A 16,554-nucleotide genomic window follows, 5' to 3' on the forward strand; every position below is an offset into this window, starting at 1 on the left:
GAATCAATTAGGTGGGAGAGTCTGGTTTTGGAGAATGTCTGAAATCGTACATATTCCTCAGGAAGCAGATTTATGTAAAGGACAGGATGAACGCAAAATCCAAGGGAGCTACTGTGCATGAGTAAGATAACGTGTTGGCTGGTGGTTTGGTGCCCCTTAGCTTGGTCCAAGTGTTACTCTGGAGGGGAGATCACATCTCCGCTCCACAGTACATCCCTGTCGTGTATTGGGACTGGTATTATCATGGGAGATATTCCCAATACTCGATGAAAATGTGCTGTGGGGCGGAGATGTAAACTCTCTGGAGGGGAGGTATATAAACACTAAACAGCCTGTAGCCTGCGTAGGTAATCCTTTCAAGATCAAAGCCAAATTAGTGCAGTGTATCCTTCGGAAATGACGACGGAAGAATTTAGACTTTGATGGCTTAGTAAGTTGGTAGGCCCCTCTGCTTTTTGGTTCATGTTTATGTCTTATATTTGTATAAGTAGTATACCCCAAGAAAAAAATTCTTATATTTGTGATGTTTTTCTCCTCAATCGTTAATACTAGCCAGGAAAGGGTTATGGCACGAGTGAACTCATACTTAATTTGTGTCTACCTTTTGAGCGCGAAGGTGCTAATTAAGGAGAAGCCTACCCACAAGACACCATAGTGTACATTGTTCCCCTTTCAAATAGAAAACTTGTTAGTAGAGTTGAGGACTATCTGATCTAGACCTAGCTAGGCTCAGAATCCAATCTCTTCTTGAAGTTATGAGCCAGCTGCCAGCTCTCTTGATTGAATACTAGAGAGTACAAAGTAGAAGAATTCGCAATCCTTGCTACATTTCTTGCGTACGCTTTCATATTATTGTCCTTTTCTACTGTAGATAGTACTGGTCATTTTATAATGTCGAGCCAAGTTCTCTGGACCGTGGGATATTGACCATAAATTTTGTTTACTATATTTTTATTTTTATGGTCACTTGTCTAATGTGTTTAGTTTCAACACTTATATATTCTACAACACTGGAAGACCGGGACACCAGTTACTGGGTCACAGTTCTGTTCAGATATTGACGAGTTACACAGCTCAAACATTAAATCGTCATCGTCGATTTAATTTTGGAAAACTGTCAATTTAGTTTAAAACGGATAATGGCATGTGAAATGATACAAATGCCCTTTGAACATCGTCCCTTTTGTGAAAATGACACAATTGACATGTTTTGAAGCTAAAAGCCGGTGAATATTTAGGTCCTAGTGAATATTTGTTAAGGATGGAAATTATTGAAGGTACTGGTGGAAGAAAGCAACCAGGTGAACTGGTTCAAGTTTTCTCAGCTCAGTTCCAGTTACTGTATGCTGGGGTTTCTCTCATACAGTTATGCACTTGTACTAGCTTGTTAAGCATAAATTCTGGAACACCTTTGTCTTGGAATGGGTTTTTGCCATTCGACTGCTTGAAGAGAACAATGGCCTTTTCTTTAATCTTCCTGTCCTGTCCCTAGTTTGTTAAGTCACAGCCTGTTTCAACTGAAATGAATCTGCAACTTGCTTGAGCATAAATCCTGGGTGTCTCTTTCCCTTTAAATTGATTATTTGCATTCTAATCGTTTGATCATTTTCCCTAAGGCTGCATTTGAAAACAATGCAAATGGAGTATAAATCTCGGTTCAGGGTTAATTTGCACTCTGGTTCACTTTTGCCTGTATTTAGCAACATTACATTTATGCATTAATAAATGACAGACCAATGCATATTTACATTGATAATAAGACATATAAGTACATCAATAAAAAAGAAATAAATTTGCATTCAAGTGGACTTTTGGTAAAAAAATGTATATACGTCATTGAAACTCATTTTTGCGTCCATTACAATTAAAAATTCATTTGGTAAGAAAATAAATTTGTCAATGCAAAACTAACCCAACTTTACAATTTATATGAACAATTTTACACTCTACATATTTACATCCAAACTTATTTGCATCTTTTCCAACCACAGCCTAATGAAGAAATTAATGGATCTATTGTTTCTTCTTTTAATTTCATAATAACCATTTGGTAAAGAATAATTAATCTTGTTACTTAATTCTTCCTCCAATTGTAATATCTGATAAAATTAATGGACAAGCTGGAATCTACCCCTCACAAAAACCCATTCCAAGACAAAGGTGGTCCAGAATTTATGCTTCACCTGATTTCAACTTTCATCTTTTGATGTTACGCTTAAGCTGGTACAAGTGTATAACTGTATGATAGAAACCCCAGCACACAGTAACTGGAACTGAGCTGAGAAAACTTGAACCAGTTCACCGGGTTCCTTTATTCCACCAGTACCTTCCCTAGGCGGGTCCAGCTGGGTAAGCCCAATAACGAAGAGCCACTGTTAAACTAGCTAAACCATGGAATTATACATGATTCGGACTCGAGGTCTGTTATAGATGAGCTTTAAGAGATTTCAACAGCCATGGGTAGGCATGCAATAATATATGTTGGGAGGAAGTTGTTTCTGATTTCTTGTCATTCAGTTACTTTTCATCTACTCTGGTTTAGTTTTACTTTCAAGGAAAAAGACAATAAATAGTATTTTCTTTAAAATGATACTTTTGAGATTTCAAAATGTTATGAATCACATGTGACATCATGCCCATCAGTTAATTGATGAACTATTAATGTCAGGTACTGAATTGATACTTTCGAAAGTTTGGGTATTACACTGACACATTTTAAAGTTTGGCACATTTCAAAGTTTCGTTTATATTATTTTGTATGTATTTGTAGTCCTTCCAAACTGAACCTTGGTTTCAAATGTGCTTAAATGGCCATGCAAGGCAAAAATTTCTATAAAGATTTCAACCAAGGTTTATAAGGTCATCAATACTTTGAAATACTGGAAATTTGAGGCTTTAAGATGTTTTAGATGTTAGAAGGCATCTCAATATCTTATCTGTCAATTATTGGGCTGAAAAATTAAAGAAAACAAATTATATATCCATTATTCAAAATGCACAATACGCTCTGCCATTAAACTGTGTCAGCAATTTAAATGTGTTTTGATCAGAGGAACCTTCTACCCATGATCATTCGTCTTAAATAAATTAAAGTACTACCATACCCTTGTGACACCAGAGCTTTTGAATGTTTCTACTTAGGGCTACATGGCCATTTAATTGAGGGCTTAATGGATGAACCGAATGACTTGGTTACTTTGTCATTTAGTACATTCCAGTATTTTGGAATGGGCGTATCAGGGGTTTGATCAACACATGATTTTTATGAAGGATACGTTTGATTTATAATCAGAATCGGAATCCAAATTAGAATGGTCTATTCTCATAGTCTCATTGATTAAAAATAATAAAAATTAAAATTAAAATCAACAGAAATGAGATTTCATTCCCAAGGGAAAGGCAAGAAATGACCATTCCCTCAAATGGAAAAACGCCATTCCCACAAGAATAAGAATAGGATTCCAGTTTCACCCAACCAAACAGTTAGAATCAAAATAGCTCATTCCAATTCCGATTCCAGATCCCTATTCCTGCAAACCAAATGAGACCTAAGTATTTTCCCAAAATTTTACAGCTGGTTGGTCTTATCAAGTAACTCGGATTCAGTCCACAAGACGGTGTTCACACTGTACTCACAGCTACTTGCAACAGTGTATTAAGAATATCTCTATACTTGTATGTTTTTATTCATAGGGAAATGCATAGCTGCAAGTGGCTGAATATGGTATAAGCACCCTTTTGTGAGGGCTGAATCCAATCTCCTTGGCAAGGTCTATGTCCTAAAAAGTCTTAAAATATTTAAGATTTCAAGTATCGGAAACAGCGCCATACAATCCAATATGCCCATTACACCCTGATATGTGATGGAAATTTAATCCTGCTTTTAATGGATTAAATAGTCATATTAACAAATACCCAAGGGCATCGTAATCAACCCATACATGCCATTCAGCTAACCATAAAGATCTCATGGTCCTACAAGTCATTCAGTTCAGACACTTAAGCCAAGAGTTCCTAAATCCTAAGGGGCTTCAAATTGGCCTCAACATCTCTCTCTCTCTCTCTCCGCAATCTTTATCTCCATACAACTCAAAAGCTGGATCACCTAAGAGATGATCAAATATTCATTCTCCTAGTAGGTTGATTTGCTGGGGGGTCGAGTTTTTTACAACTATGGTTTAATCTTGTTAAAAAAAAGGAGATTCGTTGCAACAAACTGCTTAACCTTTATATCTTGATGTTGGGCATCTGATATATGTTCTCATGTCATTTTCAGAAAGAATACATGTTTGCACGAGTTAATCATAAATGAATCTCAAGCTTGTGATGAAGCCAGCTCCGCCCAAATCAGCCCCTGAGCTGAACTCATAACAAGAATCTATAAAATGAAACGTCCTAAAGCCAATGCTTAAAAAAGTAGTTGAGGTCAGCTTAGGTGCTCTTTTTATTCTTTTTTCTCTTCATTGGATGGATGGGTGGGTGGGTGTGGCCTACTGCCCTGTGGGCATCTGTGGGGGCCGTGTTGGGGGCTAACAGTGGTGGAAATGGCTTCACAATCAATGCCTCAAAATGGAATTGATATTATATTGTTTATGAATAGAAAACTACTTAGTGCTAACAGGAAATTGCAATAAACATATCTTTAATCTGTCTTTTATCAAAAACACCACCCCAGATTGAAGATTGCTGATGGAGAGCCGAGAGCTGGACAAGAAAATTGTTTAGAAAGTCAAATGTATGTGGTTGGTACTTGACCAAATTGCAGACTTGAGGCTTCTGAGGACCTGAGGTGGGGGAGGCTGTCCATGGTTTCTACTTTCAAAAAAAAAAAGAAAAAAGCGGTGTCTGCGGGGCTCTGCACTCTGCAGATTGAATTTGGGAGTTGAGGCAGTTAAAGGGCATTAATTTTGAGGGTTTCATGGGGACCCGAAGCTGGCAAGGTGTGTCAGATCTGTCGGATATCCAAACTACATCCACCACAGTCCTTAGGTGTCAAATTTTAACTCATTATTTGACAGCAGAGACGACCCCCAGCTCGGAAACCGACCCATTCAAGATTCAACAACCTAACACTGATGCTTCCAAGTCCAATGTCCTAATCCCCAGTCCCCACCACATCATCATCGTCTGATGTCTAAAATTCTGTTGATTGGGTCTAGAAATTATATGTATAACATGGTTCTAAGTGTCAAAACGTATCGGTTTTCAGGGTCTCAGAAACGCTATATACAAGAATTTAGGGGGTTCCTTTAACAACGGATTCTATATGTTTAAACAGTTTAAAACATAAGACTCCCGCCTAGCCCTAGCATGTTTATCCTTGAAATACTTAACTGAAAAAATAAACCAAAAAAAAAAAAATTGAAGTATCGGTGTTTAAAAACACAACACAATTTTTGCGTATGAGTATAGATACTTTGAACCATGATACATAATTAAAATGGTGAATGGTAGAGGTTGAAGAGATGGCTTGACCAGCCTACTCTGCTTCTCAAAGCAAATTAAGATTTACAGATTTATAAAATATACATTCTCTTTTAATGCTAAATCCAATTTTAAATAATTGGATATCTTGGGGATGCTATAAACGAAAAGGGTGATATCAAGTGTTGTAACAGGAATAAACAAAGGGAAAATAAAACTACTCTATATTGCTAATGACATCAGGATCCAATCCACTTGAGGATTAACCTTAACACCTACTGGAGTCATTAAGGAATGTTTTGATGATTCATTTAATCATCTCTACTTCTGTGTATATCACCAGCAAAGGTGACATCAGCATCATCACAACAGAATTAGCATCAGCAGAGACTAGACATTCATGAAAAGTTAGACTCCTAATATAATCTATATGAGATGATACTTCTTTTGTATCTATACCATATTCTCAGAATTTGTTCTTACCTTTTCTTTTCCATAATCTTCTTAAATTAAAAAAACAAAGAGCCTTGCGTAGATAACCATATTTTACCTGAGTTTTGATTTCATCGAGTATAATTCCCAGGCAGGCAAGTAAATCCAAAATAAACTAAAAAGGATATGTTTTACCAATGATTGACTGCCTGTTTTGTGAAATTTACTTAATTAGGTCCCTGGAAGCAGAATAGAGATGGAAATTCTGGAGAACTGGGAGAATTGGTTTTTGAGAAATTGATGAGATTGTACACATTGATCAAAGTCCCAAAGCCAAAAGTAGCTTTTGTTATTACTTGGTTGTGTTTCAAGCATAGGTGGAAGAGCAGTTACCAGTATGTGTAAAAGTAGAATGGTAGATGGAGTTTCTCCTTGTCTGCTTAGGAGTAGTTAATCCATGTTAGTTCAAAGGATCAGACGAAACATTCCTTTAATTGCCACATCCTTTAGCAACCTGCACTCTTTTCAGATAGCAGCAATTTCATTAATCTCAAGGAAGAATCACGATTCAAGCAAGCTGTTCTACATGTAGAAGACAGATTCAGAACAGTCCATGTTAGGGCTGTTCATAAGAAGGCCCAACCTGACCAATCCGACCAACCCGAACCGACCCAATCCGAGTCGGCCGGGTTTTCATCAGCACCAGTCGGTTTCGGGTTGCGCAAAATCATAAACCGATATATCGGGTGTGAAAACCAAAACCGAAACCAACCCGACCCGAACCAAACCGAACCAATTAGTTTTCTAGTTCGGTAGTTCTTAGTTTCCTACTTAACTAGTCTTCTACTAGAACTAGAACAGCCCTATCTTCTAGTTCTTACTTAACTAAATTGTATCTATCCTAATTTCTAGTCTTTTACACCAAATAGGCAACCCATTAGGCAATTACAATTAGAATTAGGTGTCCTTCTAGTTCTAGGCTTCTCTATCATTTTTGTACAGGGGCAAAACCGAAACCGACCCACCGACCCAACCCGACTCAAACCGACCAGGTCGGTTTCGCTTTCCACCTCATGTAACCCGACCAGGTCGGGTCGGTTGGGAAAACCCCTGTAAACCGACCCAACCCAACCCGACCCATTCACAGCCCTAGTCCATGTAAATGGCGAGTTGTGCAAGAAATCCTTGTAACAGATAAACCTACATTTTTCCCTTTCACAGTCTTGGAAGTTTGGGGTAGACCAATTCCTCCGAGGGTAGGTGCTTTTTGTTGGGAAGCTAAACTAGAAAAGTGTAACACTTGTGACTTACTTCAAAAGAAAAGGCCTAATTGGTGTTTATCCCTGCACTGGTGCATCCTATATAAGAAGAATGGTGAGAGCTACTTTCACTTATTAGTTTCCTATCCTTTTGTATCAGAAATCTGGTGTTGGTAGAGGTGTAAATCGGGTCATGCCGCCCGTGGCCTGGCATGGCCTGACCCAACTTTGGACTGGCCTGGCACGACGACAAGCAGGCCGTGCCAGGCCCGGCACAACCGTGTGGGCCATGTTGGGCCTAGGGTTTTAGGTCCACAGCTCGGCCCGACCCAGCACGACCTATATATATTATTTATATATATAATATGTTTATATATTTATACATATAATATATTATATTATATAAATTATAATTATATAATAATATAGTATAATAATATATTAATAAAATAAATAATTATTTTCAATTTTATTATACTAATTTATTTAATTATTGTATATATAAGCAATTGTATACACAAAATTCATATAAAATTAAAATTTTAAGTTTTTTTATCAATTTTTTAAATATAGTTTTGGCCCGACCCATGGCCCGACCTGGCCCAAGGCTTGACCCATGGGCCAGCCCAGCCCACAGAACGGCACGGACCCACACGGTCTTGGGCCATGGGCCATGTCGGGCCGGGCCCCAAGTTATCCCAGGGGAGGGCAGCATGGCCCAAGACGGCCCACGGGCTAGCACGACACGACCCACACTTTGCACGGGCTGGCACAACATGACCCGTTTCACACCTCTAGGTGTTGGTTTTTCTCTCTTTTTGGTTGCAGGTGGCCCTCCCCTCTCCAAATGTGCAAAGCTTGTTTAACTCAAAAAGAGGTAAAAGTTTGTGGAGATGTGCAAGAGCAGCTATATGCTGGACGGTGTGGGAGGAAAGAAATCTAAGAACTTTCAACGAAGAAGAAAGAAACAAGAAAGCCATAATTGAATTAATCTCTGTGAGGGTGGTACATTGGGTCAAGACTATGAAGCTCTTTGAAGGTTACTCAGCAAGAGATATCATTAGAAATTGGAAAGAAGTGGCTTGGTCTGCTCCCTTGAATACTTCCCCTATTCTAGCTTGGACTACTCCAACTATGGGGTTAATTAAGTTGAACTTTGATGGCAGCAGCGAAGGAAACCCAGGCCCTTCAGGTATAGTTGGAGTGTTCAGGGATGAAGAAGGTCAAATTATTGCAATGTTTTCAGGTCCTATAGGTTGGGGGAATTCTCTGAGAGCTGAAATTTTAGCAGTTTTGGAAGGAGGCATTAAAAGAGCCCAGCAGCTGAATATTAAAAAGCTGCTGGTGGAAGGCGACTCTAGGCTGCCTGGTAGTTGGCTGCAGAAGCAAGACTTAAGTCTGTGGAAGTTCTCAAATGAGAAAAAGAAAATTAACCAGCTAACTCAGAACATGGAAATTCAGTTTCGGACTTTCAGTGGTCCAAGAGGAGTGCTAATTCTATGGAAAATTCTTTGGCCAAACAAGGGGTGGGAAGAGCTATCTCTTTTGGGCATTGCTGTAATTTGATTTCTAATTTTATCTGTTGTCACTTTCTCTTTTCTATTCCTCTTAATAAAAGCTTCTGTTATTGATCCAAACAAAAAAACAAAAAAAACCCTACATTTTGCCATATTAATATTGTCTAGCATCTTTTACTTTTTAGAACTATGGAAATCAATTAAAGCAATAACTCCACTTCTGTTGTGTGTGTGCATCAAAGTTTGAAAACCTTCAAAGAGTGACAGAAAAGTAAGTCAATCTACTTGTAAAAGCTCACCAACATTAGCTACACAAGCCCCATTCCCACTAATGTAAAAGAATAAAAATCTAGGTAGTATGCCAATCTACTTGGCCAAACACTTCATTTCTAAATTCACATATAGTTATGAGATTACAAAAGCAATACTTATGGAGCATTGAACCTGGCCTCTCATGATGTGCCCCTTCAAATCTTAATAAATGCTCAATCAAGGCCAGCCCAAGTTGCACACAGGGCAATTTCAAGTTACAATTAGATGCATTTAAGGGGAAGTTATAATACCTTGTTGCTGTCGTATTACTCAAGTGATGGGAAGGCAGCAGAAGACATCATTCTCCTGCTTCACTTGCAGGGAATGCCTCTGATGCTCTACACGTTGAAGCTGTGATGACAGTTGAAGAAGCCCAACAGTAGAACTATGTCCATGAGAGAAAGAATCCTTGGCCTCCATAAAGTCTGGTCCTTGGAAAATTCCATCTGTACGGACTTCAAAGTTGACAGCATTGCTTGGATCAGAGACCAAAACAGGCTCTATTTGATCAACATCCAGAGAGTTCATCTCAGAAGAAGAAAACCTGGTTGATGCTATAATTGTTGAGGCCTGTGATGTTACTCCTAGAAATTTTTCGGGTAGTTGGCCAACACTGTATTGAGAACGGCTTCCTTGGATAATCAGAGGACGAGCCATGGGAATTCCTGATGAATGAGTTGATGAGTTCTGTGACTGAGATGACAGAAGAGAGAGAGCACAACCAGAGTCTGAGACCCTGGATAATCCTTGAATAGTTGAAGCTGTATCAAAAACAGTGAAGTCTTCACTTCCTGATGAGGTATTCCTAAACAGTGATCTTGGGGCTGAATTTGAGCCTGCAAAATCATGTGGATATCTACTGCCATTCTCCTGAAAAATGCTTCGTGGTGTTGTATCAATTCTGTTGCTATGCAAGGAAGGATATGGTTTTTCCATGCAATATGGAGGGAGCAAGGGTTTCTGGTGCAAATTCCCATCTGTGATGGGAAGTGCTGACTGAGGGCTATATACGGCTTCATCTTCTAATTTTATGTTCCTAGACCAATTACTGTTTTCATATTTCACTGGGCGCAGCATGCCATTTGGAAATATATCTGGGAAGATAAAGGATGATTTTGTTGATAATGGAGTCCCCAGAAACCTGCTACCTGTAGATCCACCACAACATTAGGATGGAATAAAAAGTTTTGTTCTAAAAATATGTTAAATACATTACTACAGGTACAGACATCTTGCAAAATCAGAAAATTATAGCACTTCATAATCATATTTTCAGGAAGCACAATTTGAGGCAGTAATATCCAGATGCAAAGCCCGGTCAGAAGAAATTGAAAATTGCTAAATGATGACCAAATGACATGTTAAAAGCACAAACCATCTTTTTGGTGATGCCTTACTGATTTGTTTGTTTACTTGTTTATTTTACTATTTTTTTCTTTGTAGGATTTTTTTGGTGGTGGGGGTAGGGAGGAGGGATTTGTTATGTTGGTAACATACACTTGATATGACTCTAATGGGGACAAGGGGGCAATTACTTGGTGTAATAGCAAAATCCTGGGCTGGCAAGGGTGAGAACACGGGCTCAAGTCTGGGGGCAACCACTGAGTGAAAGAAAAATTGACAAAGGTTAAGATTGTACCTAGTCTACCCCTCCCAAGACCCCAGATAATTGGGACCAACATTGGGTAATGTGGTAGACATTTTATGCTCTTAACCAAGGTTCAAAATATCGATACGCCTGATACGCCGATAGTCTATTTTTGTTTTTTTTTTCAAATCCGGTTCAGAGGGGCCGGTTTAAGGTCCATCCACCCCCTGAACCGGTCAAAACCCCGATACACCCTATGTAGGGGCATATCGGGAAGCTCTCGGTACAATACGTATTAGACGATACGGGCCGATACGTATCGATACTTTGAACCTTGCTCTTAATCAAGCTAGAGTAAGTTTATGCTAGAAGAGCTGAAACCATGAAGGTTTTTGGTTACAACCACCTAGGTGGCCTATTTCAATATGTTTTACATATATTTTAGCAGCTTTTCTCTAATTTCATATTTCATCTTTACTTTCTTCTTCTCTCTCTATTAGATAATTCACCATGTTACTAACAAAAAAAGATCCCTGTACAACTAGAGGCCGTACAATGGGAATACAAAAGATTCACTATTCCATACAAGTCTACTATCCCCTGACTGTTTAGAAAAGCTTTTCTCTTATTTCCTTTGCATATTTCATTTTTGCTTTCTTTTTCAGTCTTCCACATCTCACTCAAACACGGCGAAAATCCCAATTCAAGTAGCAAATACCAAAGAATTAGGGTTAACCACCCCCCCTCCTGCACAAAAAAAAAAAAAGAAAGTAAAATAATTTTCCATGACAGAAGTGGTTGGAACATTTAATTCTCATTCTAATATACTTTTCCTTGGAACTGAGATCTGCTCCTCACAGCCACATTGCACCATGTATTGGGAACATCTCCCATGAATAATGATATACAAGTACAGTAGGTGCTCCCGGTGTGCGGCTGAAACATGCTGTGAGGTCGGTGTGAGGAGCATATCCAGACCCTTTTCATTGAGAATGCGATACCCTGGAAGATGAATGAATTATTGAGAGGTTAAGTGGATTTGAAACTTGATTTTGGATCTTCTCACTTTAAGAAGGTTCCTAAATGTAGCCTTAAAAGAGAAGCACAAAATCTGCACTTAAAAAGAGGAGTTGAAAAGTTGCATTTTGTTAATTTGTGATTCAAAGATGGGGTAGTTGGTCCTTCATGACTTAAAACCTTAAGCTTAGCTCTTTAGAAATGGCATGTTCTTCTTCCACTCTAAATCTTTTTTGTTATCTAATAATCTATTACTTTAACTTACCGTTGTTTTTCCTTATGGGTTTTATCAACCTTTTGGTACAATACATTTAGATACTCAAAGTAATCTCAATCCAAGACCAACTTCTCAAATGTTAATCATCCTTGTTGCTTAAAGATCAAGTACCCAAAAATGAACCCACATCTAACCTATAAACCCTCAACTTTGAGACTCTTAGCAGAGTCATACCTCTTAAGTCATTTTGGCCACCAAAATCTGCACCAATGGACAATTATAAACTATAGAATCCTCTTAAGTTGTAACCCTTATTGTCGTAATTTAGGTCCTGATTTTTCTGCTTTGACTAGGACTCCCAAACTTGAAACCCATTCCCATCCATCTGACTCAGAATCCGGTTTATTTTTATTCTCATCCCTGTAGATACTATATTATAGTCTTCCTATTAAAACTCTATGCTCCTAATAACATCTACCCCTTTATTCACTATTCTCTGACATATTTAAAAGCCAATAAAACTAAAATTTGCTCAAAACCTCAAAAGCCCTAACCATGTCAAACCCTAGAAAACTAGTTTGTCCTACTGATATAAACCTATATCCATGAACTGCATGGAGACCGTATACATTTTGACCAAGAAGCAAGGAGTTTTTCTGCCTAATTTCCTGTTGTTCTCAAGTATCAAGAAACCATATGCGACCTTACAAGATTGGTCTCCAAAATCATCAGATAAGTTTAGTACATCTTCAGTCATCAGTGATTATATTTCCTCATTTAAGACAAATGTGTATGGAAGGCTTAATCAGTACAAAGAGATGAAGCTCTGTTTTGCAACTATGAGATTGTTGATTAGATGCTTGACATGTTATTTTTTCCTTAGGAGAATTTATAAAAGAAGCAAAAAATCTATTGCAGCCAGAGGAGCATCATAACAGTTACTGAAAATATTAACAGTTTCAGTAAGTAGTAACTACCACTTATAGAAAACTGCTGCCTGCCAAGTCCATCATCATGAGCCAAAGATTTCAACAAACTAATCCCAAAAGAACATCCAATATATTTGACCTCAACTCAACTTGGCTTTAATCCCAACCATCCGGGGTTGCTTACATGAATCCTTTCCTGCCATCATCAGTCATGTTTTATGTCAAGTTGTAAGCTCTTGGTTCATTTCTTACCACTTCAGCACCCATTTTCGTTGGTCTACCCTTTCTCTTTTAGAGCCTTCTACTTGCACCAAGTCACCCCTTGCTGGTGCTGTTATTGGTTATTTATACACATGGTCAAACCATTTAATACACTTGAATTATAGCCCTGGAACTTATCGCATGGGATTCTTAATACATGGACAAATTACTAGCTAAATAACTGCATGTTTTTGATAGACTTCGAAAATGCTCATAAAGAGAACCATAATGTACAAACTATCTTTGCATCGGAAGATAAGAAAAATCAACAGTAAACTTGACCAAAAAGTAATAATAACAATATCGTTTCAATAATAAAAAAAGAAGATGGACAGCCCAGTGCATGAGGCTCCCGCCAATGCAGAGTCTCCTTTCACCAGAGATCCCATTTGCAAGAATTCACATCTGCGCCCCACAGCATATCCCAACCGTGTATTGGGAATATCTCCCACTGCCAACTTAGGGAGATGTTCCCAATGCACACTGAGATGTGCATGTGGGGTGTTTGTGGGGCGCAGATGTGATCTCCATTTGCAAATCTAGCTCTTCAAGAGTCGGAAAAGGACATAGATGTCAGAGAAATTCTGCTCCTTTAAAGTTCGGTACAACTACAATATGTGCATCAAAGTTAATAGAATCATTTTTTTTCATACCATATTAAATGGCAGCTACTATACTTTCAGTAGACAAACATAATATTCTAATAATGGCACATGTTTTATCCAAATGCTTATTTTGGTAGAAAGTAGAAATTTACCACATTTACCAGATTGACTACCCAGTTGAGGTTTCCTGCGACGTTCATTGTGGCCTGCAAGGCGTTTCCGACAACTGCGTTTACCATCATCGAACTCAGAAAGCAAATGAAACCTGGGTAACAATAAGATTTTCTGCATTAAAGGTATGTTTTTCTAAAAGAAAAAGTTTTATGTTATGCTGTTAATAAGAATCGAACTAATTTGACAGATTGGGCTCCAACCAACAAGATCACAACTGAAAGAAGAGAGTGACGGACCAAGAAACAACCCCCACAAGTATTGGATTATAACCTGAAATGATATTGTCACTTATGAGATTGGCAAATTAAATTGGATCTCCTCTGGGTGTAATGTAATGTTTAATGCAACCAAATCTTATATATATAACCTGAAATGATATACATCTTTTTTCTTTCTGATCAGTAAATCCCTCTATTTCTATTTGAGTTGACAAACAACAAAGAATTCTAAGAGTCCCTGGAGGGTTTTAAAAAGACCTGATGCCTGTTCCTGGCAATTTAACTTAGCAGTACCCTTACTGCATACCATGTTTTATGAAACCAAATGCAGCAAGAGAAACAAAATAAATTATAAAATTTTAGAAAAAAAAAAGTAGATTGTGCCACCGTATTACATGGTTGGAGAGGTTCAACTTTTTTCACCCCAAAAGAATTGATGTTCTGATAGTAACTGACTTCTGCAAAATTTATTATCAAAATTTGGAAGTGAAGTGATTAGACCACCCCCACCCTAGGGAAAAAAAAAAAAAAAAAGTTAAAAAGAAAAACATCCAAAGAGAAAGAGAATGGAAACTAGTTAAAAGAGCCCGATCTAAGGAATGTCATATACCGGAGGTAAATAGCAAATACATTTCACTGAAAGTCACTTCGAAATGAACCAAGAAAAAAATAAGGCTACTTCAAAATGAAGTGCAGAGGGAAGAAAACCAACCTACTACACTGTTGACAGAACCTCTGTTCAACTCCATTCACGATAACTTTGGCAGTTTTAGAGTGAGCCTCGCAAACTTTGTGCCTCTTGTGGTAGTCCTTTGAGGAACTGAGATCCGTTTCACAACCATGAACTTGGCAAAAGGGAGTCTGAGAATTCAAACTCGTCGTGCGAGCTCTTTTTGCAGGTACAGCTGATCTCACTGTGGACAGAATCGGCTTTTCTTTGGAGGATTCGCCATTCTGTGCATCTCTATAGTCAGCCAACCTCCCCAACTTCAAATCGATAAGTGAGGTGTCCCGAGTATTAGATTCCATGATGGAGCTTGAAAGCCTTGAACATGGCTCCTCTTCTCCGAATAATGCTTTCGGAGTAACCACACAAGAAGGAGAAGGCTCTCTTTCTCTATTGGTCCTACCTCCCAGAAACCCGCCAATTTGGTTGTCAGGAAGTGGCTTCTTGATGGCTGCAGGGAAACCCAATTCCATGAATCCCTGGTTCTCGACGGCCGCTCGACTCTGAGCTAACATGGTGCTTTCGTAATTATAGGAGGGTTTCAAGTCCCAACCCGTGAACACTTTTCTACTTCTTGCAAGAGCGTCAGTAGGAGAAATCACTTCATCAGACAATACAAAACCCTTCCCTTCAGAGCCATAGCTCCAAGACTCCATTAGTTGGAACAGAATCAGAAGCTACAGAGTTCACGTAAAAGTCGACCACAATTCAAGGAAGAAAAGCATCTCTTCCTCTTGCACTTTTACCCAAAATCCAGTTCCAAATTTAATGTCTGAGAACACACAGAGCAGAATGACAGATGAAATGAAAACCCATTAAAGAGTATCCACAGGACCAGAAACTTCAATACTCCATAAAGGGTGAAACATCACGGTTGCAGACAAACGATAAAAAATACCCACCTCGATTCAAACAGAAGCATCCAACTTTTACGTCTGTGCAGTTCAAAACCAGTTGGAACTTTCAATTTCTGACAACCCAGAGGAGCAGAGAGAAAAATCAAAAGAAATACCTATTAAAAGGGAAGAGAAATCAGATAACAAATCATCATTAAAGCTGCAGAAATCTCTAAAAAAAAGGAAAAAAGAAAATCAATTAGTTGCATATCTTACTTCTCTTTCAAACTTGGAAAACAAGATAAAATTCTCCTTGACCTCTGGAGCAGAACAGAAAATAAAAATCAGATACACTAAAATAGCAAGGAGAAACGCTTCAAGAGCCGTGTGCTTACCAGGGTCACAGTGACGCTATGGCCTTGTGGGATGAGGATATAACAAAGACAGTGAGAAAGAAGTCGACATGATTTCCACAACCCCCATGAAAAAGCTTTGTCGTGGCCTTTTTGTAGCTTTTTACCGAGAGCGAGAGGGGGGGGGGGGGAACTGAAGTGGGGAGAGAGAGAGAGAGAGAGAGGGGGGGGCAGAGTGAGGTGAATAAATTACATGCAACACCACCTGTTCACCCCGCTGTTGCAGGAGCACGACAGCACCCTAAAGAACCAACCATGCGTTCGAAATCTGAACCATCAGATCCTAATCTGCATAGAGATCTGTTCCATGGAGATCCATGCTAAATTTGTCAGCGGGCCCAGCACGTTGTGTTGGTTTCCTGGACGGCTGGCCCCTCGTTTATTGTCCAGTCAAAGTCTAACAAGTTCTGAAGAGTTGAGTTGTTCCCAAACATTTTGTCCTACTACATTACACAGCATCAGATCCCCCTTCGATCCGACCCGCCGGATAGCCCATCACACATCATGTGAGACAGCTTCTACTAAAATGAGGCGTGGGGCTGCATATCAGTTGGTGTCCCATGAGTCCATAAAACTGCGGCAAGAGAAGACAGACAAAACGGAGGATCATCAGCATTCAATGTGG

At 38.8% G+C, this 16,554-nt stretch overlaps 1 protein-coding gene across 17 annotated transcripts; it reads right to left on the minus strand.

Annotated features, from left to right (window-relative positions):
- Nucleotides 1–1,099: 1,099 nt before the first annotated feature.
- Nucleotides 1,100–16,216, minus strand: LOC148863364 (squamosa promoter-binding-like protein 6). Of its 17 annotated transcripts, none has more exons than XM_088974955.1 (7): nt 15,912–16,145; nt 15,793–15,836; nt 15,583–15,692; nt 14,666–15,452; nt 13,714–13,826; nt 9,196–10,092; nt 1,100–1,617 (listed from the first exon to the last, which is right to left on the minus strand). In XM_088974955.1, exons 4-6 carry the CDS (start codon nt 15,334–15,336, stop codon nt 9,215–9,217), a joined length of 1,662 nt encoding a protein of 553 aa, XP_088831081.1. In that variant the 5' UTR covers nt 15,337–15,452; nt 15,583–15,692; nt 15,793–15,836; nt 15,912–16,145; the 3' UTR covers nt 1,100–1,617; nt 9,196–9,214. The 17 variants fall into 17 exon arrangements, with proteins under 17 accessions (XP_088831081.1, XP_088831085.1, XP_088831089.1 ...); XM_088974959.1 differs by lacking the exon at nt 1,100–1,617 and adding an exon at nt 3,282–3,530 and having other exon boundaries at nt 15,583–15,650; nt 15,912–16,192; XM_088974963.1 differs by lacking the exon at nt 1,100–1,617 and adding an exon at nt 3,282–3,530 and having other exon boundaries at nt 13,723–13,826.
- Nucleotides 16,217–16,554: the final 338 nt, after the last annotated feature.

Source organism: Nelumbo lutea, chromosome 3 (genome assembly GCF_056320005.1).
Source record: "Nelumbo lutea isolate HS-2025 chromosome 3, American lotus-T2T, whole genome shotgun sequence".
NCBI classification, from domain to species: Eukaryota; Viridiplantae; Streptophyta; class Magnoliopsida; order Proteales; family Nelumbonaceae; genus Nelumbo; species Nelumbo lutea.

Coding starts and splice junctions, on each gene's coding strand:
- LOC148863364 (XM_088974955.1), bottom strand. CDS start 15,336: ATGGAGTCTTGGAGCTATGGCTCTGAAGGGAAGGGTTTTGTATTGTCT. Junction 13,827..14,665: donor TTCTGTCAACAGTGTAGTAG/GTTGGTTTTCTT, acceptor ATTGTTACCCAG/GTTTCATTTGCTTTCTGAGT. Junction 10,093..13,713: donor TAGTCAATCTGGTAAATGTG/GTAAATTTCTAC, acceptor GTGGATCTACAG/GTAGCAGGTTTCTGGGGACT.